Source organism: Procambarus clarkii, chromosome 5 (assembly GCF_040958095.1).
Source record: "Procambarus clarkii isolate CNS0578487 chromosome 5, FALCON_Pclarkii_2.0, whole genome shotgun sequence".
Lineage (NCBI taxonomy): Eukaryota > Metazoa > Arthropoda > Malacostraca > Decapoda > Cambaridae > Procambarus > Procambarus clarkii.
Window position 1 is genome coordinate 9,182,438 of NC_091154.1, and position 24,003 is coordinate 9,206,440.

General features: G+C 41.2%; 2 protein-coding genes across 12 annotated transcripts in view; one reads left to right on the forward strand and one right to left on the reverse strand.

Annotated features, from left to right (window-relative positions):
• Window positions 1-7,392, forward strand: part of LOC123765447 (cilia- and flagella-associated protein 36) — a 29,667-nt gene extending 22,275 nt beyond the window's left edge. The window contains exons 5-8 of one of the 11 annotated variants that reach the window (XR_011231082.1): window positions 2,885-3,049; window positions 3,828-6,492; window positions 6,547-6,573; window positions 6,628-7,392. Coding sequence is in view for 1 of the 11 variants with exons in the window: in XM_045754026.2 (XP_045609982.1) it covers window positions 2,885-3,049; window positions 3,828-3,920 (258 nt within the window). In the remaining 10 variants the exon portion in view is untranslated. Of the gene's footprint in view, window positions 1-2,884; window positions 3,050-3,827 lie in introns of all 11 variants that reach the window. The other 10 variants (XR_011231084.1, XR_011231080.1, XR_011231078.1 and 7 more) reach the window with 10 other exon arrangements.
• Window positions 7,393-12,781: 5,389 nt separating this feature from the next.
• LOC138352354 (adhesive plaque matrix protein-like) lies at window positions 12,782-16,719 on the reverse strand. The gene is made up of 2 exons (XM_069304773.1): window positions 16,585-16,719; window positions 12,782-13,643 (listed from the first exon to the last, which is right to left on the reverse strand). Exons 1-2 carry the CDS (start codon window positions 16,717-16,719, stop codon window positions 13,239-13,241), a joined length of 540 nt encoding a protein of 179 aa, XP_069160874.1. The 3' UTR covers window positions 12,782-13,238.
• Between the last annotated feature and the right edge of the window lie 7,284 nt (window positions 16,720-24,003).

Consider the following 24,003-nt stretch of genomic DNA (forward strand, 5'->3'; position numbering starts at 1 on the left):
TATGAGCTGACATATGATGGTTACACCGGGACCAAAGGTACACTGCCAATAAGGAAATGCTAACACAGAGATTAAATACGCTGCCACCATCTGCCTTTGACCATTGAAACTATATCAAGCAACGAGGCAAGAAACATTGCTTGACTTGGAGAGTACTTCTATGACTGTCATTAATTATGAAAACGATTGTCAGCCACTATATCCAAAAGGCTAAGAGGATTCAACAATTGACACAGACGGGAAATTTCACGTAAGTTTATTGAGACCAAATTATGTCAATCACCACTTATAAATGCTACTCTAACACTGGCAAAAAGTTAAGAAATTTGGACATGGAACAAAACCTCAGAGATCACACACATTACCTTAAGACCTCTGTCTCTCCCGGGCTGAGATGTTCTTCACAGACCCGCTCTCGATCCCGGTGTACCGCACTCTGCTCTTCCTATGTTCCTACAGGCCCTCTATATACAACCCCCACAGGGGGGAGGGGGAGATCTGCTGTTGCTACCCACCAAAAGTGTACAAACACTCAAGAAATATTTCAATAAGCTTGTTTGACATTCACCATACACTCTTCAAGAGAGGAGTTATTAATTACGTGTATGGCTGACCTCTGACCTGGCCAAAAGGGGGAGATCCAGGGATGTTTACACATAAGAATCTGGAGTCTAATTTCCTTGCATGAAATATTACATACTTGAAACTATGCTGACTAAGACTAACCCAGGAATTTTTAATCAATATACAAGATAAACCGGAGGTCATCTGGGCTGACCTCTTGGAGAAGGCTTCCCTGGGTGTGAACTCTGAGGGGGGGGGGGAGGTCCTGGGTGTTACAGCTCCCTTTCCCCGGAGTTAAGACAAAATCGGGTGTATGATAATTAAGCCCAATTTTGTCTTATCCTAACTCATCCAAAATACCACAACTAACCCTAAAAGAAAAAAAAAAAATTGCCAGTGACATAATGATAAAAGTAAGCTAACTAAATTAACATGAAGCAAAGTACATTATACAGTTATACTGCTGTAAGAACAAAACATAAATGTATAATGAAAGAAACAAAAGTACAAAAAAAAATACCTTGGCACAAGTACAAGCAATGATACCGTCACACATGATACGATTCCGATATCCTAATATGACAATAAAGTATCAATGAAAAAAAACAAATCCCGACTGCACCCGAGGCAGTCCAGCAAGGCTCCCTCAGAAGGCTGGAAGACCAAAACAAAAAAATCGCCTTAAAACTAGCATGACATAAAAAAATTCCTAATGGAACCGGAAAATTACAAGTAACTAAAGATAATATAATGTCAAAATACACGGAATAACACAAGGCTACATAATACAACCACGAATTACAATACATGACACTACAGAATACTATGAAACAATGACATATCCTGCCTGCAGATTGCTGTACAACCTATAACTGGGTTGTACACCCCTAGAAGCTATGAAGGGAAACGAGAACTAATTTCTGTCCATAGATTTCAGAGCGACGCGCATACCCCAAACTTTTCATCTAGTTTCCCGTATGTCGCACTAATCATAACACTTAAAATACGTGTGGCTCCGAGCAACGAAATCGCGAGCCCGCCTAAACTAACAAACAACGACGTGGCCAACTGAGCAGCCGCCGGCGCGCAGGACTCCAATAAAGTGTGAACACACCCACAATTTATTGGACCACCGCTGCCACCATTGTAACACCACTCTATTGTAACACCGCCCTAAAGTGTACCACTATAATGGAACACAAAAAAAATGGTTACTAATGTAAACACTACTTATCCTGAGTAACACTTCCTCATCGGTTGCACTTGATAACACTGTTATGAGCTGACATATGATGGTTACACCGGGACCAAAGGTACACTGCCAATAAGGAAATGCTAACACAGAGATTAAATACGCTGCCACCATCTGCCTTTGACCATTGAAACTATATCAAGCAACGAGGCAAGAAACATTGCTTGACTTGGAGAGTACTTCTATGACTGTCATTAATTATGAAAACGATTGTCAGCCACTATATCCAAAAGGCTAAGAGGATTCAACAATTGACACAGACGGGAAATTTCACGTAAGTTTATTGAGACCAAATTATGTCAATCACCACTTATAAATGCTACTCTAACACTGGCAAAAAGTTAAGAAATTTGGACATGGAACAAAACCTCAGAGATCACACACATTACCTTAAGACCTCTGTCTCTCCCGGGCTGAGATGTTCTTCACAGACCCGCTCTCGATCCCGGTGTACCGCACTCTGCTCTTCCTATGTTCCTACAGGCCCTCTATATACAACCCCCACAGGGGGGAGGGGGAGATCTGCTGTTGCTACCCACCAAAAGTGTACAAACACTCAAGAAATATTTCAATAAGCTTGTTTGACATTCACCATACACTCTTCAAGAGAGGAGTTATTAATTACGTGTGTGGCTGACCTCTGACCTGGCCAAAAGGGGGAGATCCAGGGATGTTTACACATAAGAATCTGGAGTCTAATTTCCTTGCATGAAATATTACATACTTGAAACTATGCTGACTAAGACTAACCCAGGAATTTTTAATCAATATACAAGATAAACCGGAGGTCATCTGGGCTGACCTCTTGGAGAAGGCTTCCCTGGGTGTGAACTCTGAGGGGGGGGGAGGTCCTGGGTGTTACAACACACACACACACACACACACACACACACACACACACACACACACACACACACACACACACACACACACACAGGTGTTAAAAGATTAAGGATTATACAAAACATTTAACTTCAAATCTCACCAGGTCAACAGAGGTGGTCAAACTACCAACGAAACCCCAACTCGCCTCACGGTGTAACAGGAAAATACTTACGATATTTCCAGAGTACCGAAGTCTCGCCAGAGGAGCTGGTGAAACGACAGAACTACCTGAAGGCCCAGCGAGACAAGCTTCTGGCGCTGAAGCAGGAGGAGAGGGAGAAGCAACTGGCAGCCTTCGAGGAGTCCGCTCCACAGAAGAGACCCAAGTCGTCCCGGGCAGCGCGCAAGGTGGGTCTTTTTGATCTAATTCCTCGCGTAAGTTCACGGGGCGATGTGTTCTCTCATATTGGTTTTTAGTGTAACACACAAAGTTCATTTTGAACTAATTCCTCCCGTTGTCCAGGTCTCCGTATGTTCTCCAGTGCATGGTCCATTACACATGGCGTGATATAATAATGGTATTATGTAGTTTTTTGTCAAGGATGCCATTTTGGAGCCAAGTGATTTACGTGTAGCAATTATACAACAAATTCAACCAGTTTAATAGTACAATGTTATATGCAAAAATATATATTTTGTCCACAGTGTGTTAAAGGAATCTCTAATGAAGTGATAGCAAACTTTTAGGCCATGGTTCGAAACCCTCCTCATTAATTACCCGAAAAAAACTTATTTCCTGATTGAATTCTTCTATATATACCCAACCGTAGCCTCGTGGAGGGGGCTAGCCTACGAGGGGGCCTCGTAGCCTGGTGGATAGAGAGCAGGACTCGTAATTCTGTGGCGCGGGTTCGATTCCCGCACGAGGCAGAAACAAATGGGCAAAGTTTCTTTCACCCTGAAATGCCCGTTACCTAGCAGTAAATAGGTACCTGGGAGTTAGTCAGCTGTCACGGGCTGCTTCCTGGGGGTGGAGGCCTGGTCGAGGACCGGGCCGCGGGGACATCCCCGAAATCATCTCAAGATAACCTCAAGATAAGATAACTGTCTATTTACCCTGCGTGTTCCAGTATTTATTAATGAGGTTCGAGTCAATCCAATGTAAATCTGGGATTACCATTTTCAGGTTCTGGATGGTTCAACAATCGACCCCCAGACCCTACAGGTGAGGAGGGCTTTAGCTGAGAGACTCAAGGCTGAGGTCATCGGGGAACAATAGGCTCGTCAACGGCCACTTGTAATACTCACCAAAAATTACGTCCACTACGGGATCACCATAGCCCGTACTACTTGGAACTTTTTGTTCCGAGTAGCTGAATTTTCACCACAACAACAACAACAATTATAACATTTATAATACTCACAAAAAACCTTCAAGAAGAAAATTTCCACAGAATTTCTGCACAATTTGAAAAACTAAAAAAATTTCAAGGATCTCCATAATGTTCTTTAGTCACTTCTGAAGGCTTTACAAATGCAACTGAAGGCCCCCATATATATGTATATGTAGAGCCCCGAGGTATATACTACATGTAATCATCATCAATTATATATTCTGTGACCAAACTCTGGCATCACCGAACCACGAGGGTAAAATAGAAATAAAATTAATTTTCATGATAAACTGTTGTAAATTGTTAGGTAATCACTACCAATAATTCCTGAAGATTTTGTTCATATTGACTGAGGAAAGTTCTGCAACTATTGTTTCCGATATTCCGTTTCATAGTACTAGTATATATATATATATATATATATATATATATATATATATATATATATATATATATATATATATATATATATATATATACATGCATATATATATATATACATCTTTCATATTATAATACTCACTAATACTCACCAACTTGATGTCGTCCAATGCTGAATTATTGAATTATTCTCTTGCTCTCAATATACAATTCTTTAAGCAATTGCAGTGTTAAAAATATGAAGGTTACTCACCTGGGAAAAGTGTTGTTGAATTCCCACACGCTAAACATGTTCTGTTGTGATCACAACATGCTAGAATAATGTTGTGTGTCTGTGTACAGGGGTTCTCGAACGATTGTCGCACAATATTTATTAGAATGTAAACTTTAAGGTATATTCTCACTGAACTGATGCTATATGTTATAACTTTGTATATATATTTTGAGTTGGAATATGTATGTGTTCACTTTTGGAGTCATGCAGGGATTCTAAAATGGTATTATGATTTGAAAACATTCATATAAATGTGCTCTACTATTACATACACATTCACACACACACAAATATATATATATATATATATATATATATATATATATATATATATATATATATATATATATATATATATATATATATATATATATATATATATATATATATATATATATATATATATATATATATATATAATATAATTCAGTTATATTATAATTTGAAATATAATTCATATTAACCATAGAATTATATATCAATTTTTAACCATAAAGCCTAATAAGAGATTTGTGAAGGAAGAGTTGACTGCCTTAATGTGTACCATTTAGCATGGGTGATTAGGAACCACCATGGGAGAACCACATTCATCATATTAAACGTGTTATGTGTTTGGTTTGAGAGCTTTACAGGGGTGACTGCAAGATCTTGTCTCTACTGCGTGTGCTCGTGTGTCAACACTTCAACAGCAACTTCACCCACTCTCTATTGTCTTTCAAAAGTGTCACCAAGCAAATATTTCTTGTGATTTTAGTATGTAGGTATTTTTTTTTTCACCCGTTATTAAAAGTCACGAGGCGTTTGTAGTTTGTTTTAAGAGACAAGAAGCTGTACACTGTACGTTATATTGAGTGCTTTTCGGTACTATGTTTGATCAATGGGGCTGTTAGAGTTGACGGTCTGTAAGCTATTCACTGTGAGGTGATGTTATGGGATATATATATATAAGCGGTTTCGTACTTAAGACAGGTCGTCAACCTGACTTATCCTACCTAACCTAACCTAAGTAACTCATCCTAACTAAGTCCAGTCTAAACTCCCCTGACTTAAACCATCCCCAACCTAACTTAACCTACTTAACCTAACTTAACCCACCTAACCTAACTTAACCTACAACTTAGCCTAAACCAGCAAAAAAAATAGCAAACTTAACTTAATCCAACCCAGTCGACTCTAAACAAATCAAATTTATCCCAACGCAACCTAACCTAGCACAGCCTAATCCAGCCTAGACCAAACGATACACACAGCTTTCAATGGTAGGGAATCGAACCCTGTGCTTAGCACCTCCTGTACATAGGATCTGATTGTCCCCATGAATTCCAGTTGGTAATCCTCTGTAGGTCGTCTCAGTTGGTAATCCTCTGTAGGTCGTCTCAGTTGGCAATCCTCTGTAGGTCGTCTCAGTTGGCAATCCTCTGTAGGTCGTCTCAGTTGGTGATCCTCTGCAGGTCGTCTCAGTTGGCAATCCTCTGTAGGTCGTCTCAGTTGGTGATCCTCTGTAGGTCGTCCCAATTGGTGATCCTCTGCAGGTCGTCTCAGTTGGCAATCCTCTGCAGGTCGTCTCAGTTGGCAATCCTCTGTAGGTCGTCTCAGTTGGTGATCCTCTGTAGGTCGTCTCAGTTGGTGATCCTCTGTAGGTCGTCTCAGTTGGTGATCCTCTGTAGGTCGTCTCAGTTGGTGATCCTCTGTAGGTCGTCTCAGTTGGTGATCCTCTGTAGGTCGTCTCAGTTGGTGATCCTCTGTAGGTCGTCTCAGTTGGTGATCCTCTGTAGGTCGTCTCAGTTGGTGATCCTCTGTAGGTCGTCTCAGTTGGCAATCCTCTGCAGGTCGTCTCAGTTGGTGATCCTCTGCAGGTCGTCCCAATTGGTGATCCTCTGTAGGTCGTCTCAGTTGGTGATCCTCTGTAGGTCGTCCCAATTGGTGATCCTCTCTAGGTATATTGTCTTTCCACAGTGCCTTTATTCTGACCTTGTCTTGGATTCGAACCCTTGTTTAGTGTCTAATTCCGGGTTTACGACGTGACTGTAGGTATATGAGGTGACAGCAAAGACGAGTATGTTCGAAAAGATTATACAGAATCAAACTATGTGCCCTGTGGGGTGTCTTCCAGCGTTGTGATGGCTCACTGTTGGTGCTGGCATCTGGCATATTGGACTAGGCATTAAAGATTAGTCGCTTATAAAACGTCATACTGAGGATTTGCAATGCTTTAAGTTGAGGATAACAAGGTCATATAAATGTACCTGATTATGTGTATTGCTTTAATTGCCTGACTTAATTCAATAATTTTATTTTGACCTGATAATATATAGCTGTATCTTGAAGAGATAACTACAGCTGAATTTGATTTGCAGCTGTGTTTAATTTAAAATTCACAGCTGCATGACCATGCCTAAGAATCACAGGTGTTCATTGACGCTAAATGAATCCGTCCAGAGCATGAAGACAAGGGCAAGAACCAGTTTATATAACTACAGTTACTGGGCTTAAGTTTGGGAAAGGAAAGAAAACTATCAGGAGAAAGCACTAAGGTTTGGAGTTTGTAAGGCCAAGAGTGTAGTGTAGGTCCGAGAGTGACTCTTCAGTGTATTGTCAAACCCCGAGTGTATTGTGGGATCTGAGTGTATTGTCCACACACACACCCGCACAAGACAACGTATGTATACTTTATATCACAATAAACACGTTACCAACAGTTATCCGTATTTTTCTGTATTCATCAAAACATTCATATTCTTCATTACTCACAATTTCTGGCCACAAAACCAGAAACACCGCAAGTTTCAAAGGGGTTACTGAAGTATAATTGACTGGACTTCATATACCAAATGTTTACATACCAAACATAAGGTTCCTCTGGTTGAATAGGAATATGGGAACTAAACAAGGCTGACTGATCAAAAGCAGCTCCTATTTACTTTCCCCAGCAAGTACCTTGTATCACCCTGGATACTAAAGGAGTTGGCGGGTGAACTGTGTAAACCACTGACCATTATAATGTAACACGGGGAGGGTGTTCTCTAATGATCTTTCCTTCTTCTTTTCCCCCTCTACCCGTATTCTTACTTTTTATTCTCTACAAGGGACTCAAGACAAGGGATTTCTCTTTTTTGAGGTCAGCTCCCTACACGAAACTTCTGGAACCTTCTGGAATAATTCTTACAACCAGCCTAGTTTGTTACAATAACCAGTTGCAAAATGATCAAATTATATCAGTATTTGAGGGAAAAACCAGAGAGGCGATACATTCATCCCAGTTTAGGCTCAGATCGAGGTCACATTGACTCTTTCTAGCATGCAACCCCACAACAGTTGCCTAACTCCCGGGTATCTATTTACTGTTTGGTTAGAAGGGGCATTAGGTGAAAAGATACATGCCTAACCATTCCTGCTACGCTTGGGAATGGAACCCGGGATCCCCGATAATGAATCAAGACCGAAGCCCACTGTACTAACCGAGACCCCGTGTTCCTAGCATCCGTCCACTGATTGGTGCTGCAGTAAATAAGTATGAACATTATTGTAGAACAGCATAGACATCTAAATGAACATTGACAAGGTTTAAAAGTTTGATGTACAAAATACGAGACCTGAGCTACTAGGATGGACCAAACGACCTTAATCCCCTATCGCAGGATGCAAGAAGAACTAGAGAAGATATGATCACGACGTAGGAGATACTTAGAGGATTTTAAAATGTGGACAAGGACAGCCTGTCTCAGGGATGATTGGAACTGGAAACAGATGAACTACGCGTATGTAAATAAGTCAATTAGTGTGTGTACTCACCTAGTTGTGATTGTGGGGGGGGGGGAGTTGAGCTCTGGCTCTTTGGTCCCGCCTCTCAACTGTCAATCAACTGGTGTACAGGTTCCTGAGCCTACTGGGCTCTATCATATCTACTCTTGAAACTGTGTATGGAGTCAGCCTCCACCACATCACTGCCTAATGCATTCCATCCGTTAACTGCTCTGACACTGAAAAAGTTCTTTCTAATATCTCTGTGGCTCATTTGGGCACTCAATTTCCATCTGTGTCCTCTAGTGCGTGTGCCCCTTGTGTTAAATAGCCTGTCTTTATCTGCCATCTGCCCTTTGAGAATCTTGTATGTGTTGATCATGTCCCCCAACTCTTCTGTCTTCCTTCGAAGTAAGGTTTAATTCCCGTAGTCTCTCCTCGTAGCTCATACCTCTCAGCTCGGGTACTAGTCTGGTGGCAAACCTTTTAACCTTTTCCAGTTTAGTCTTATGCTTGACTAGATATGGACTGCATACTGGAGCTGCATACTCCAGGATTGGTCTGACATATGTGGTATACAAAGTTCTGAATGATTCCTTACACAAGTTTCTAAATGCCGTTCTTATGTTGGCCAACCTGGCATATGCCGCTGATGTTATCCTCTTGATATGGGCTTCAAATGACAGGTCTGGCGTGATATCAACCCCCAGGACTTTCTCTCTATTTGACTCTTGCTGGATTTCACCTCCCAGATGGTACCTTGTGTTCAGCCTCCTGCTCCGTTCGCCTAATTTCATTACCTTACACTTTCCTGAGTTGAACTTTAGCAGCCATTTTCTAGACCATTCCTCAAGTTTGTCAAGGTCATCCTGTAGTCTCTGTCTATCTTCATCTGTCTTGATTCTTCTCATAATTTTTGCATCATCAGCAAACATTGAGAGGAACGAGTCTATACTCTCCGAAAGATCGTTTACATATATTAGAAACAGGATGGGTTCATGTACTGAGCCCCGTGGGACTCCGCTGGTGACATCTCGCCACTCTGATGTCTCCTCCCTCACCATTACTCGCTGTTTCCTGTTGCTTAAGTACTCCCTTATCCACTGGAGCACCTTCCCTTTTACTCCTGTTTGTTGCTCCAACTTTTTTAACAGCCTTTGATGGGGTACTGTGTCAAAGGCTTTCTGGCAGTCCAGGAAAATGCAGTCGGCCCACCCTTCTCTTTCCTGCCTAAATTTTTGTTGCCTGATCATAGAATTCTATTAAACCTGTGAAGCACGATTTGCCATCTCTAAACCCATGTTGGTGGTGCGTTACAAAGTTATTTCCCTCCAGATGCTCTATGAGCCTTTTTCTCACGATCTTCTCCATCTCCTTGCATGGTATACAAGTTAGGGAAACTGGCCTGTAATTCAATGACTCTTGCCTGTCACCCTTCTTGTATATTGGGACTACGTTAGCTGTCTTCCAACTTTCTGGTAGCTCTCCTGTTTCCAGTGACCTGTTATACACCATAGAGAGTGGCACACTTAGTGCTTCTGCACCTTCCTTTAGTATCCATGGTGAAATTCTGTCAGGCCCAACAGCCTTTGACACATCCAACTCCAACAGACACCTTTTGACCTCATCACTGGTGAGGTCAAATTCCTCCAAGGTTGCTTGGTTTGCCTCCTCCTCATTTATTGCAGGGGTTTCTCCATGTTCTATTGTGAAGACCTCCTGGAATCTCTTATTGAGTTCTTCACACACCTCCTTGTCATTCTCTGTGTATCTGTTCTCCCCTTTTTTCAATTTCATCACTTGTTCCTTCACTGCTGTTTTTCTCCTGATGTGGCTGTGGAGCTTTATATAAGCTTTGGTTGAGTCTTGGCTCTACTCGCGATGTCATTTTCAAAATGTCTCTTTGTTTTCCTCCTCACTCTGAGGTACTCATTTCTGGCCCTCTGGTATCTCTCCCTGCTCTCCGGTGTTCTGTTATTTCTGTAGTTTCTCCATGTTCTTTTACTCAGTTGCTTCACTACCTTGCATTCCTGGTTGAACCATGGGTTTTTCTGTTGTTTTTCGTTTTTCTCCTTTTGGACGGGGATAAACTTGTCTGCAGCTTCTTCGCACTTCTGGGTGACAAAATCCATCATGTCTTGTACATTCTTGTCTCTAATTTCTGTTTCCCATGGTATTCCCCTGAGGAAGTTCCTCATCTCGTCATATTTCCCTCTTCGGTAATTTAGTCTTTTTCCCTCCGATCCCATCCTTGGATAGGTTATCCCTACCTCCACCAAGTACTCAAAAGTCAGTACAATGTGGTCACTCATTCCTATGGGGGCTTCAACTTTGACTTCCCTTATTTCTGACTCATTTAGGGTGAATATCAAGTCGAGTCTAGCTGGTTCATCATTGCCTCTCACTCTTGTGGGTTCCTTGACATGCTGGCTCAGAAAGTTCCTTGTTGCCACTTCCAAGAGTTTATCTGTGTGTGTGTGTATGTGAGAGAGAGAGAGAGAGAGAGAGAGAGAGAGAGAGAGAGAGAGAGAGAGAGAGAGAGAGAGAGAGAGAGAGAGAGAGAGAGAGAGAGAGAGAGAGAGAGAGAGAGAACGAGAGAGAGAGAGAGAGAGAGAGAGAGAGAGAGAGAGAGAGAGAGAGAGAGAGAGAGAGAGAGAGAGAGAGAGAGAGAGAGAGAGAGAGAGGGGGGGGAGAGATATGAGACGGTTGAGATGATGAGAAATACAATCCGCGCAAAATTAAAGCGAGCATTTTAAAACAGAAAAACACATGTTAAAACTCACCACACAATTGTGAGAAGGCGGACCCAAGAGCTATTTCCTCCCTGCCCAAAAGCACACCACTGCCCCCATAACAGTATGCCACAAGCATGTTGCAAATACAATTTGCAATGACCGGACAATCAATGTTGCACGTCGTCCATAAACTTGGGGTCGCCTTACGCAGCCGTCCGTAATACCGGAAGGAATTCTGACAACAGCAAGTTGGAAACAAAATGACAACACCAGCAAGAAATAAGTCAGCAATTGTGTTGTCATCGTTGACGGTAGGTCAGCAGTCACATTGGTTAAGTACAAAAATGTTGCAAAATTACGTTAACTAAGGATAACTATAATAAACTATACAATTAATTTTATAGTATATGAATTGAGTTTGCTATAGCTCTGGACTATGGTCAGAAGTAATATAATCTTGCTTGTTGGTTAATAACCTGCGGTTGAAATAATGATCTTTTAACAGGTTGAGAGGCGTTAGGTCCAACACAAACCAGATATGGAGACACGAAAGGTAATATACCCAACTTCTCGGTGTACAAACACTGAAAGATTGCTTTAGTCCTAGACAATGCAAAGTATATTTGTTGGTTGGCCCTTGAGCTATTGTGGTGACTTGAGTAATCCTCCAGAGATTGATAGACCTTAATAACTTTCCAGAGGATTATAGACTTTAACCCTCCAGAGGTTGATAGGCCTTAACCATCCAAAGGTTAATGAACCTTAACCTTAACAGCACATTAAACGTTGAGCACGTGTGGGCATCACAGTAGACATGGGAAACGCCAATTAACTCTACTTTCAGATCAATGTTCATCTACATATAAGTTGAATGCATGAGATTGCAAAAAATGATAGCGGCCATGTATGTGCAACGTTTCAAGTTTGCAAACTTGGAACGTAGATGTTGCAGAAAGATTGCATAGACAATGATTTAAAGTTGATTTGTTGTTGCTTTTGAGTGGGGCAATTTGGCAATATTCCCAAAATTACAAAATGAGTTGTTGAAAGGGCTGCAAGTTGATTATAAGTTGTGATGCAAATTGATCAAAAGTTGTTGTTGGACATTTAAGAAGTTTATCAAAAGTCGTTGTAAGTTCATCATTTGTTATTGCAAATTGTTAACACATTCTTGAAAGTGTTGCAAGTTGATCGTAAGTTATCAAAAGTGTTGCAGTTTTTAACAAGGCGTGAAAAGTGTCGCAAGTTATTTGTAACTTATTGAAAGTGTTGCATGTTCTTTGAAAGGTGAAACTGTTGCAATTTGAGCGTAAGTTAATAATGCGTTGTGACTTGTTAGCAAAGGGCAAGTGGTTTGTAAGATATATATATATATATATATATATATATATATATATATATATATATATATATATATATATATATATATATATATATATATATATGTATATATATATATATATATATATATATATATATATATATATATATATATATATATATATATATATATATATATATATATATATATATATATTTCTAAGTTTTAATTGTCGTCAATAGTTGTTTTTAAGCGTAACCAATTAGGATAATTATATATTATTAAAAATTTCATCTACCTTTTATTACATCACAACTACAGCAAATTATTACAATGATTTTTTTTCTGTAAACAAAAAATTACATAATACAAAAAATAAATGTCACTCCGGTAAAAATAATTCCGATAAAAAATGAAATCGAATTATGTTATTAAACAGAGGCAACAATTTAATTTAAAAACTATGTAAATAAAATTAAAATTTGGAGCAAAACCATAAGTCTTTCACACTTCTCGTGAGGTGATAATTTTGGCCTTTTTATTGAATATTTATCAAGTCATAAAATGTATGGAAAATGCCGTTTTTTCCATTCATTGAATAAATGGATTTGTGTACTTGAAGCAATTAATAAATCGTACACGAGTTGGTATGAACAAAAGAGAGGTTTGGGACAGGCAAATGTGCTCAAGCATAATATGGACGGTAATCAGGAGGATCGGAACGGAAAAGTGAGGTCAAAGCCTGTCTCATCTAGTAGGGACGGTACGCGGGCTTGGGACAAACGGTCTTGTAACTGTGAACCGTATGAACTTGCGGTACAAAGCGAGTCTCGTACTTGGTATCGTACTGCAGTTGGGTCTTGGTGGTGTACTTGGGTTGGTATTCCGTCTTGTATACCGTCCGGTACTCGAGCGCCGTCTTGTAGACGGTATCGTAGAGGGTCTCCGTCAAATATTTAGGCACGTAGGCGGTCGTGGTTAGGTAGTTAGTGTGGTAGACTGGCTGGTGGTTGGTGACGTACTCCACCTGCGTCTGGTAGTGGGTGGTGGTGGCGACCTTCGGTACATAGTGGGTCTTGTGGAGTACGGTCTCCACCGTCTTGTACAGCGTAGTTGGAATGTACTGCTGCTTGTATACGGTGCTGTATACTGGAACCTGTGTATAGATGTGTATGGTTTAGTTTGTTATGCATACCTTTCCTGTGAGTGGTTGTGACCCCTATACCCCTCCTGTGAGTGGTTGTGGACCCTATATCCATCCTGTAAGTGGTTGTGGACCCTATACCCATCCTGTGAGTGGTTGTGGACCCTATACCCATCCTGTGAGTGGTTGTGTACCCTATACCCCTCCTGTGAGTGGTTGTGGACCCTATACCCCATCCTGTGAGTGGTTGTGGACCCTATACCCCTCCTGTGAGTGGTTGTGTACCCTATACCCCTCCTGTGAGTGGTTGTGGACCCTATACCCCTCCTGTGAGTGGTTGTGGACCCTATATCCATCCTGTAAGTGGTTGTGGACCCTATACCCATCCTGTGAGTGGTTGTGGACCCTATACCCATCCTGTGAGTGGTTGTGTACCCTATACCCCTCCTGTGAGTGGTTGTGGACCCTATACCCCATCCTGTGAGTGGTTGTGGACCCTATACCCCTCCTGTGAGTGGTTGTGGACCCTATACCCATCCTGTGAGTGGTTATGTACCCCTATATCCATCCTGTGATTGGTTGTGGACCCTATACCCATCCTGTGAGTGGTTGTGGACCCTATACCCATCCTGTGAGTGGTTGTGGACCCTATACCCATCCTGTGAGTGGTTGTGACCCCTATACCCATCCTGTGAGTGGTTGTGGACCCTATATCCATCCTGTGAGTGGTTGTGGACCCCTATACCCATCCTGTGAGTGGTTGTGGACCCTATACCCATCCTGTGAGTGGTTGTGGACCCTATACCCCATCCTGTGAGTGGTTATGTACCCCTATACTCATCCTGTGAGTGGTTGTGGACCCTATACCCATCCTGTGAGTGGTTGTGGACCCTATACCCATCCTGTGAGTGGTTGTGGACCCTATACCCATCCTGTGAGTGGTTGTGGACCCTATACCCATCCTGTGAGTGGTTGTGGACCCTATACCCATCCTGTGAGTGGTTGTGGACCCTATACCCATCCTGTGAGTGGTTGTGTACCCTATACCCCTCCTGTGAGTGGTTGTGGACCCTATACCCCTCCTGTGAGTGGTTGTGGACCCTATATCCATCCTGTAAGTGGTTGTGGACCCTATACCCATCCTGTGAGTGGTTGTGGACCCTATACCCATCCTGTGAGTGGTTGTGTACCCTATACCCCTCCTGTGAGTGGTTGTGGACCCTATACCCCATCCTGTGAGTGGTTGTGGACCCTATACCCCTCCTGTGAGTGGTTGTGGACCCTATACCCATCCTGTGAGTGGTTATGTACCCCTATATCCATCCTGTGATTGGTTGTGGACCCTATACCCATCCTGTGAGTGGTTGTGGACCCTATACCCATCCTGTGAGTGGTTGTGGACCCTATACCCATCCTGTGAGTGGTTGTGACCCCTATACCCATCCTGTGAGTGGTTGTGGACCCTATATCCATCCTGTGAGTGGTTGTGGACCCCTATACCCATCCTGTGAGTGGTTGTGGACCCTATACCCATCCTGTGAGTGGTTGTGGACCCTATACCCCATCCTGTGAGTGGTTATGTACCCCTATACTCATCCTGTGAGTGGTTGTGGACCCTATACCCATCCTGTGAGTGGTTGTGGACCCTATACCCATCCTGTGAGTGGTTGTGGACCCTATACCCATCCTGTGAGTGGTTGTGGACCCTATACCCATCCTGTGAGTGGTTGTGGACCCTATACCCATCCTGTGAGTGGTTGTGGACCCTATATCCATCCTGTGAGTGGTTGTGGACCCCTATACCCATCCTGTGAGTGGTTGTGGACCCTATACCCATCCTGTGAGTGGTTGTGGACCCTATACCCATCCTGTAAGTGGTTGTGGACCCTATACCCATCCTGTGAGTGGTTGTGGGCCCTATACCCATCCTGTGAGTGGTTGTGGACCCTATACCCATCCTGTGAGTTATAGTAGATCCCTTACATAAGCTCTGTATACTACTCACCTAGTTGTGCTTGCGGGGGTTGAGCTTCGGCTCTTTGGTCCCGCCTCTCAACTGTCAATCAACTGGTGTACAGGTTCCTGAGCCTATTGGGCTCTATCATATCTACATTTGAAACTGTGTATGGAGTCAGCTTCCACCACATCACTTCCTAATGGCTTCCATCAATCAATTACTTTGACAATGAAACAAAAATCTAATGTCTCTGTGGCTCATTTGAGTACTAAGTTTCCACCTGTGTTCCCTTGTTCGTGTCCCACCCGTGCTGAAGAGTTTGTCTTTGTTTACCCTACAAATTCCTCTAAGAATTTTGTAGGTGGTGATCATGTCTAACCTAACTCTTCTGTCTTCCAGGGACGTGAGATTTAATTCCTGTAGCCTTTCCTCGTAACTCATACCTCTCACTTCTGGGACTAGTCTGGTGGCATACCTCTGAATTTTCTTTAACTTTGTCTTGTGTTTAACTAGGTTTGGACTCCAGGCTGGAGCTGCATACGCTTGAGCGAGCATTGGGATACATGATACATACTTGATCATTGTAGTGCAGGAAGTACACTTGTATAGCTGTATGATATATACATAAATTTGATACAGATTCGATGACCAGCTGTACTATAACAAATGATATAGTAAACTATACAACTCGTTGGATAATTGCTGTTTAAATGACTAATAATAGAACATGGGAAACCAAATCAAAGCATCTGTCAGCCAATCAGCGGCTGGTTACTTACATTAGCGTCAACCAATAAGAGTGAAGATGTTGCTGATGACAACCAATCAGCGCTTGGCTACACCTGTGTTCGCCTCCAATGAGCTTGATACAGTCACTATCAAAACACCAGTTTACACCTGGTAAACTGTGCAGACTGTGGTTTACCAAATTGATCAGTAAACATAAAATATCTACAACGAACTGATAATAGTAATAACATAGATCTTGCACCTCACCTTCTGGACTTGTGTTTTGTAGCTGGTGAGGAAGTGAGTCTTAGGGTAGCAGAGAGCCCGGCCGTACGCAGTTGGCTCCCCTGCTGCCAGGCCTGCCAACACCACCAACATCCACACGCCTACCAACCTCAACATCTACAAGGTAATACAAAGCGCCCAAAAACATGTTATTGATGTCTGTGATAATTATGATGATAATAACACTATAATGATAATAATGATTATAAGTGAGTCTTAGGGTAGCAGCGAGCCCGGCCGTACGCTGTTGGCTCCCCTGCTGCCAGGCCTGCCAACACCACCAACATCCACACGCCTACCAACCTCAACATCTACAAGGTAATACAAAGCGCCCAAAAACATGTTATTGATGCCTGTGATAATTATAATGATAATAACACTATAATGATAATGATTATAACACGAGTAGCAATAATTATAACATAAAATAAACTAATGTTTTGATGGTAGTTAATCCGTGAAAGCATTACCGGTTGGTACCCGTGCCAGGCCGGGTAGAGTCAAACCATAGACAAAACAGTTCGACGAAGCTCGTTTTCCGGTTCTCAAAACCGTAAATATCGGAGAGTTAGCATGTATTTCTTTAAGTTAGGCTCGGTTATCTTGAGGTTATCTTGAGATGATTTCGGGGCTTTTTAGTGTCCCCGCGGCCCAGTCCTCGACCAGGCCTCCACCCCCAGGAAGCAGCCCGTGACAGCTGACTAACACCCAGGTACCTATTTTACTGCTAGGTAACAGGGACATAGGGTGAAAGAAACTCTGCCCATTGTTTCTCGCCGTCGCCTGGGTTCGAACCCAGGACCACAGGATTACAAGTCCAGCGTGCTGTCCGCTAGGCCGACCGGCCACCCCTCGGTTGAGGGTAGGTTAGATAGGTTTGACCTCAGTAGTTACCTATCAGTACTCAGAGGGCGGATCTCACTGAAACTTAAAATACTGAACAATTTGAAGGATGTTGATCCGGAAAACGAGAGATCCAGCTTGTTCGAGCGAGATGTTAGATTGCTCGTTCGGGCACGCTAAACATACGTTTAATAATTACAGTATATTCCTAGAGCTAAACTAGGAATTAGAAACTCCTTGGTGGTACCTTATGCAGTAGGTCTAGCAAAACTTTCGCCATTTTCAAGAACCTTAATATCAATCTTGTGTTTAATAATAGTACGATGAAGTCCAATTTAATAAAAAAAAACTCACCTGGTACAGCAGGTTGTGTGTATTCGATTCGCTGCAATTATTGTGAGTCTGTGTACCTTGGACAAACTGGAAAATCCTTTCAATTGCGTTTGTCCCAACATGCTTATAGTATTAGAACTGCACAAACATCTAGTGCATTGAATCTCCACACAAGTTTGTTTAATCACACTATTAATTGGGGAGGGGCGAAAAGAATCACTAATTGCAGTGGTTTCGTGGAACGAAATTTGATTGAGTCTGTCCTAATCAGTGTCCAAATCTTCTCAATGTTAGTACTGGTATGTTCAAACTAGACCCGTACTTAAGTTACAATATTGCACAACAGTTTATGAAAAAACTCTGATGGTATGTGTTACAATGTCTACGATATTATAATACAAATATTATGTATTTGTTCCATGAGGCTTTTTGTACATTCTTTCATTATTATTCTGTGATCGCTTGTTATTTATGGACTGTTCTAAGCTACGCTATACCTGGTTCTGGCCTCATCTCCTCCTGGGGGATGGTTGGTCAGGTCACAGACGTTGGCCTCCACTCTCCCTCTGCTCCTCTCAGCCAGTCTCCACTCTCCCTCTGCTCCTCTCAGCCAGTCTGTGGTTGAGAAAGGCTCTAACAAACCGAAACGATCAACTCCCTTTCCCTTCGTCCTTCAGTTGTCGTCCCTTCAACTTCTAGTGTGTGGTCTGGTCAACTCCCTTTCCCATTTCTGTGTGGGTTTTCCGTATACCAATGATCAATGTTTTGTGATCGTCAGCTGCATATATGAGAATTATACACATTGAAATGTAAACTTCGAGCGGGGTGTGTATATACCCTGAAGAGTAATCTTTAGTTTAGTCCTGGACAATGTCCAGGACTAAACTAGACTTGCTGGCTAGTCAGTAAACTGTTGCGGTGGCCTAAACAACCCTCCATAGATTTATAGCCATTAACACAAAACCGAACCAAATTGATAACCTTCAGTTTTTTATCATTAAAACTTTGAAAATAAATATATAATAGTTTTACCTTCAATACGCGTTCTCGTGCAGAAAGCCCTCGAGCAAGTGACCATCAAGGCATCAGTCGTCTCTCTATATATATAAGGCCAAACTGAGACACCTCATCTGTCTCAATAAACCTTATTTGTTATTTTCGTTTCCGGGTGTTGAGCTCATTGGTCCTTGGGTGATGGCTTTCAGGGACACCAATCATACCGAGATGCGTGATCTGTCGTAGTGGGTAACGATTAGTTGTGTTGAATGCGTGTGTGGGGTTGACTTTGTTGTGCAGTTTGGTATGTTTTGGTGTGGGAGGTTCCCGGGCCGTGAATTTTTGTGTGTGTTTAATTTAATTTTCCGTATATTTGTGTCCTAATGTTCTGGTGCCAGAGCTTTTGTGTTCGGATGTATTCTCTCTCTCTCTCTCTGTCTCTCTCTCTCTCTCTCTCTCTCTCTCTCTGTCTGTCTGTCTCTCTCTCTGTCTCTCTCTCTCTCTGTCTCTCTCTCTCTCTCTCTGTCTCTCTCTCTCTCTCTCTCTCTCTCTGTCTCTCTCTCTCTCTCTCTCTGTCTCTCTCTCTCTCTCTCTCTCTCTCTGTCTCTCTCTCTCTCTGTCTCTCTCTCTCTCTCTCTGTCTCTCTCTCTCTCTCTCTCTCTCTCTCTCTCTCTCTCTCTCTCTCTCTCTCTCTCTCTCTCTCTCTCTCTCCTTCCTCTTCCCCCTCTGCGTCAGTTCCACTCCACAATTGATGGGACGGGCTGCCCCGTCCACCCAGTTGACGGGTTGACAGGAATGCGTGACGCCGCTCAAGGAAGGGAGGCGCGTCTGACCTTATGTTGAGTTACATGTTCGCGTGTGTGTGTGTTCTCTCTGACCTGCTGGCCCTCTGGGTGTTGCCGGGTGTTGGTGTGGTTGTGGGTGTAGCTGGGTGTTGGTGTGGTTGTGGGTGTAGCTGGGTGTTGGTGTGGTTGTGGGTGTAGCTGGGTGTTGGTGTGGTTGTGGGTGTAGCTGGGTGTTGGTGTGGTTGTGGGTGTAGCTGGGTGTTGGTGTGGTTGTGGGTGTAGCTGGGTGTTGGTGTGGTTGTGGGGGTGGTTGTGGATGAGAGTGGGTGGTTGTGGGTGTGTATGGCTACTCCAGGTGTACTTGGGAATAGGTTGGTGTGGGTAGTGTGGGTGTGGGTGGGTGTTTGTATTTTGCGTATATTTACATGTGTTGCTGGGTGTGTTTAAGGCTTATATTTGGTGAGTGTGATTGTTTTGGGGTGATGCAATTATTTTCCTGTATTTTAAAGGTGTTTTTCCGGATTGTTTGAGTACGATTGTGGGTGTTTTTTGAGGGGAAAGTACTCACTTAGTTCACCAAGTGTACACTCACTCACCAAGTGAAATTTTCTGCCCGAAACCCTATGCGTATTAATGGCTTTAGGCATAGTATATACTGGCATTCTCTAGAAATCCAATATTCTGTTTGTAACTCATTTTGTACGTATGTACTTTTACCTAAATAAACTATTATTATTATTATTATTATTATTATTATTATTATTATTATTATTATTATTATTGTTATGGTTAACTCACCAAGTTGTTCTCAGGTAATTGTGTGTGAAAAGGGGGTTAGATATTGCTGTTGGACTTTCTTAAAAATACGTTTAAAGCTATTTATGACATCGACTCCCAACACTTAAAATTTGGGTAAATTCTCTTGCTTACTTTAGCTAACACTGAAAAAATTCTTTCTAATGATTTCGTTGTCCAGTTTAGTGTGTAATTTCCAGCTGAGACCTCTGATCTTTTACTTTCAAGAAGAGCTTATTTTTGTCTGTATTCAATCTAAGTATTTTGTAGGTGGGGATCATGTCTCCCTTATATTTCGTGTCTCTCCTATATTTCTCCCTCTTTGTCTCTCCCTTGGGGCCACTTGGACAGGTACCCAGGGACCCCAAGATTCTAGTGGCCCCAATGCTGTTCATGAGAGATCTCTTGGCAGAGTGGCTAATTACTCGACCTGGAATTCAAAACTCTTGTCTAATTATATTTATATAAAAAAAAATGTGTATATAATTGTAATTCTGCATTTTCGGGGATGGGCGGGGCCCGTCCTCCTTCCTGGGGGCCCCAAGGCAGTGAAGGTCTTGTTAATATCACCGGTGTGTTTCAGTCTGGGATTTCAATTCACCGAGGGCTTGTTTAGGCAATATCTCATACATCTAATTTTATATTTTAATTATCTTTTCTATAAAATAATTGCTTTTTTTGTCTGTAAGTAAAATTGGTTAATCTTATATAATATTTTCAGCATTTTTTTTTCAGAATGTTAATATTTTATGTTCACGTCAGATGTATGAAGGATTATTTATTGAACTAAAAGCATTTTCCTAGTTGGTCTTTGTTATATATATTTTATAAACACGAAGGAACATTGGGATTGTGAGAGTTCATAATATTTATGTTCTTACACTCATTATGTTTTATTGATCAATGCTAGTTTGGTTCTCTGTTGATCCAATAGTTTTATTCTGGTTTTATCTTTATTGATCAACAAACAATATTGGAGTTATATATATATATATATATATATATATATATATATATATATATATATATATATATATATATATATATATAACTGAAAATTCACACCCCAGAAGTGACTCGAACCCATACTGCCAGGAGCACTCTGCTGGCGTACAGGATCCCTTAACCACTCGACCAACACGACCGGACAAAAGAGGATGGTAGCCGAGGCTATTTCCATCTCCTCGCCGGCACTCGGTTGGTAATCTTGGGCATGGTATTTTATTAAATCACCTCATTCATTGGGGAGCATCTTCGGCTACCATCCTCTTTTGTCCGGTCATGTTGGTCGAGCGGTTAAGGGATCCTGTACGCCAGCAGAGTGCTCCTGGCAGTATGGGTTCGAGTCACTTCTGGGGTGTGAGTTTTCAGTTGCATATAATCCTGGGGACCATTCAGGCTTGTTCGCATATATTTATATATATATATATATATATATATATATATATATATATATATATATATATATATATATATATATATATATATAACATATGTCGTACCTAGTAGCCAGAACGCACTTCTCGGCCTACTATGCAAGGCCCGATTTGCCTAATAGGCCGGGAGATTTCCTTTATTTTCAATAAATTGTTTCCAATTGGTTTATTTTAAATATTATTATTATATTATATTAAGAACATAAATTATTGATTTAGTTATGTTAGTTTAGCTTAGGTTAAGATAGGTTAGGTTAGGTAGGGTTGGTTAGGTTCGGTCATATATCTTCGTTAGTTGTAACACAAATTTAAACAAATTAGCTCATACATAATGAAATGAATTGCTTCATCATTTCATAAGAAAAAAAATTGAAAAATATTGAAATTTAGGAAAACTTGGCTTATTTGGCAAATCGGGCCTTGCATAGTGGCCAAGAACTGCGTTCGGGCTACTATAAGTACATTATATATATTGTGACGATAATCTCTTTCAAAAGAGATTGAGCCTGCTCTTCCCTACAAAGTACGTCAATATACAAGATAATATAGAAGATACGTCTACCAAATATCGCCAAAACGTTTTGCCCAGAGTACCCAGCACACAGTGACACCTGCTACCTACCACCGCCGTAACCAGCAAACTGCTCATCCTTTGCCTGCCTGTCGCTGATTGGCTGGTGTCTCGTCGCACCTGCCCTCCGCCACAAGTTGACGTCTGGGCTGCAGTGAGCTAATATCGTCAGAATATCTCAGTGCTCCAAGCAGTTGACATCTCTCGCTGGTAGACTAAGCCTTGGCTTTCGTGCACTAAGGGAGGTGGCAGCTCGAAGCCAATATTCCAGCATCACTAATATTTTATTTTGCTATCACTGTAACTCACTTGTCTTAACGTAACTTTTCATTTGCCAATGATTATTCATATTATTTTGTTTGTTGACTTGTCTTTCATATTTTATGTGCTAAACTTTATTCATGTCTTGTTTTTCTAAAGTAATCAAAATTTCATTGTTAATTTACTTGTGTTTTGTGTGTCTTCCCATTACCTTACCACAGATGAAAGCTCCAGCTTTTCTCTTTTTTTTTCTATTATGTGACGAGGCCCTGCCCCTAGCTTTTGAAACAGCCGAACACCAACGCTTTACCGTCACAATATATATATATATATATATATATATATATATATATATATATATATATATATATATATATATATATATATATAACTTTAGAACACTTTCCCACCAGGAGACTTGAACCCTAGCCAGCACAGAAGCCTTCCAGCAACTGGCATAACAGGTACGCCTTTAACCCACTGCACCACCGGTCAGACCCTTAAAAGAGATGGTAATTTCGGAGTATTTATTCACACCAAAGACCACCATCTCCCAAGAGCACTAGAGCAAGTGAGGGGTCATTTTTACGTTTTTCATCAAGTCCCTGTTAATATGGGAGAACACTGTGTCTATGCTTGATGCACAACTCTCTTAAACACGAGAGTGAAGTTACACAACTTTAGAACACTTTCCCACCAGGAGACTCGAACCCTAGCCAGCACAGAAGCCTTCCAGCAACTGGCATAACAGGTACGCCTTTAACCCACTGCACCACTGCTCAGACCCTTAAAAGAGATGGTAATTTCGGAGTATTTATACACACCAAAGACCACCATCTCCCAAGAGCACCAGAGCAAGTGAGGGGTCATTTTTACGTTATATATATATATATATATATATATATATATATATATATATATATATATATATATATATATATATATAATATGGAATTATTATGGTTTATCATAATCAACCCTCGTTGCGTGTTCTCGTATCATATATTTCATCCAACTATTTTAACCAGGTTCAAATTCATTGATCAATTGATATTATTTAGGCCTATCCATATTGACTCGGCATTATTATTCTGGTGTATTTTTATTGAAGAAATATTATTTCACTTTAAATGTAGAAATTGTGTTTAGCTCTTTCGAAATGTTTATTAGTTATTTTTCTGATTAGACTTTATTGAACCAGTAATGAATTGTTATGTTATCTTTATTGAACCAACCTCATTAGTCTCTATTAAGGTTATTGATATTATAATAACATTTTGATTCATTTACCTTGATCCTAGAGGTTATTATGCAGGTCATAGATTGGGTAAGAAAATAAAATAAATTTTTTATCTGTGTATGATTTAATAAAATAAATCTT

Coding starts and splice junctions, on each gene's coding strand:
- LOC138352354 (XM_069304773.1), bottom strand. CDS start 16,719: ATGTTGAGGTTGGTAGGCGTGTGGATGTTGGTGGTGTTGGCAGGCCTG. Junction 13,644..16,584: donor ACAAAACACAAGTCCAGAAG/GTGAGGTGCAAG, acceptor ATCTATACACAG/GTTCCAGTATACAGCACCGT.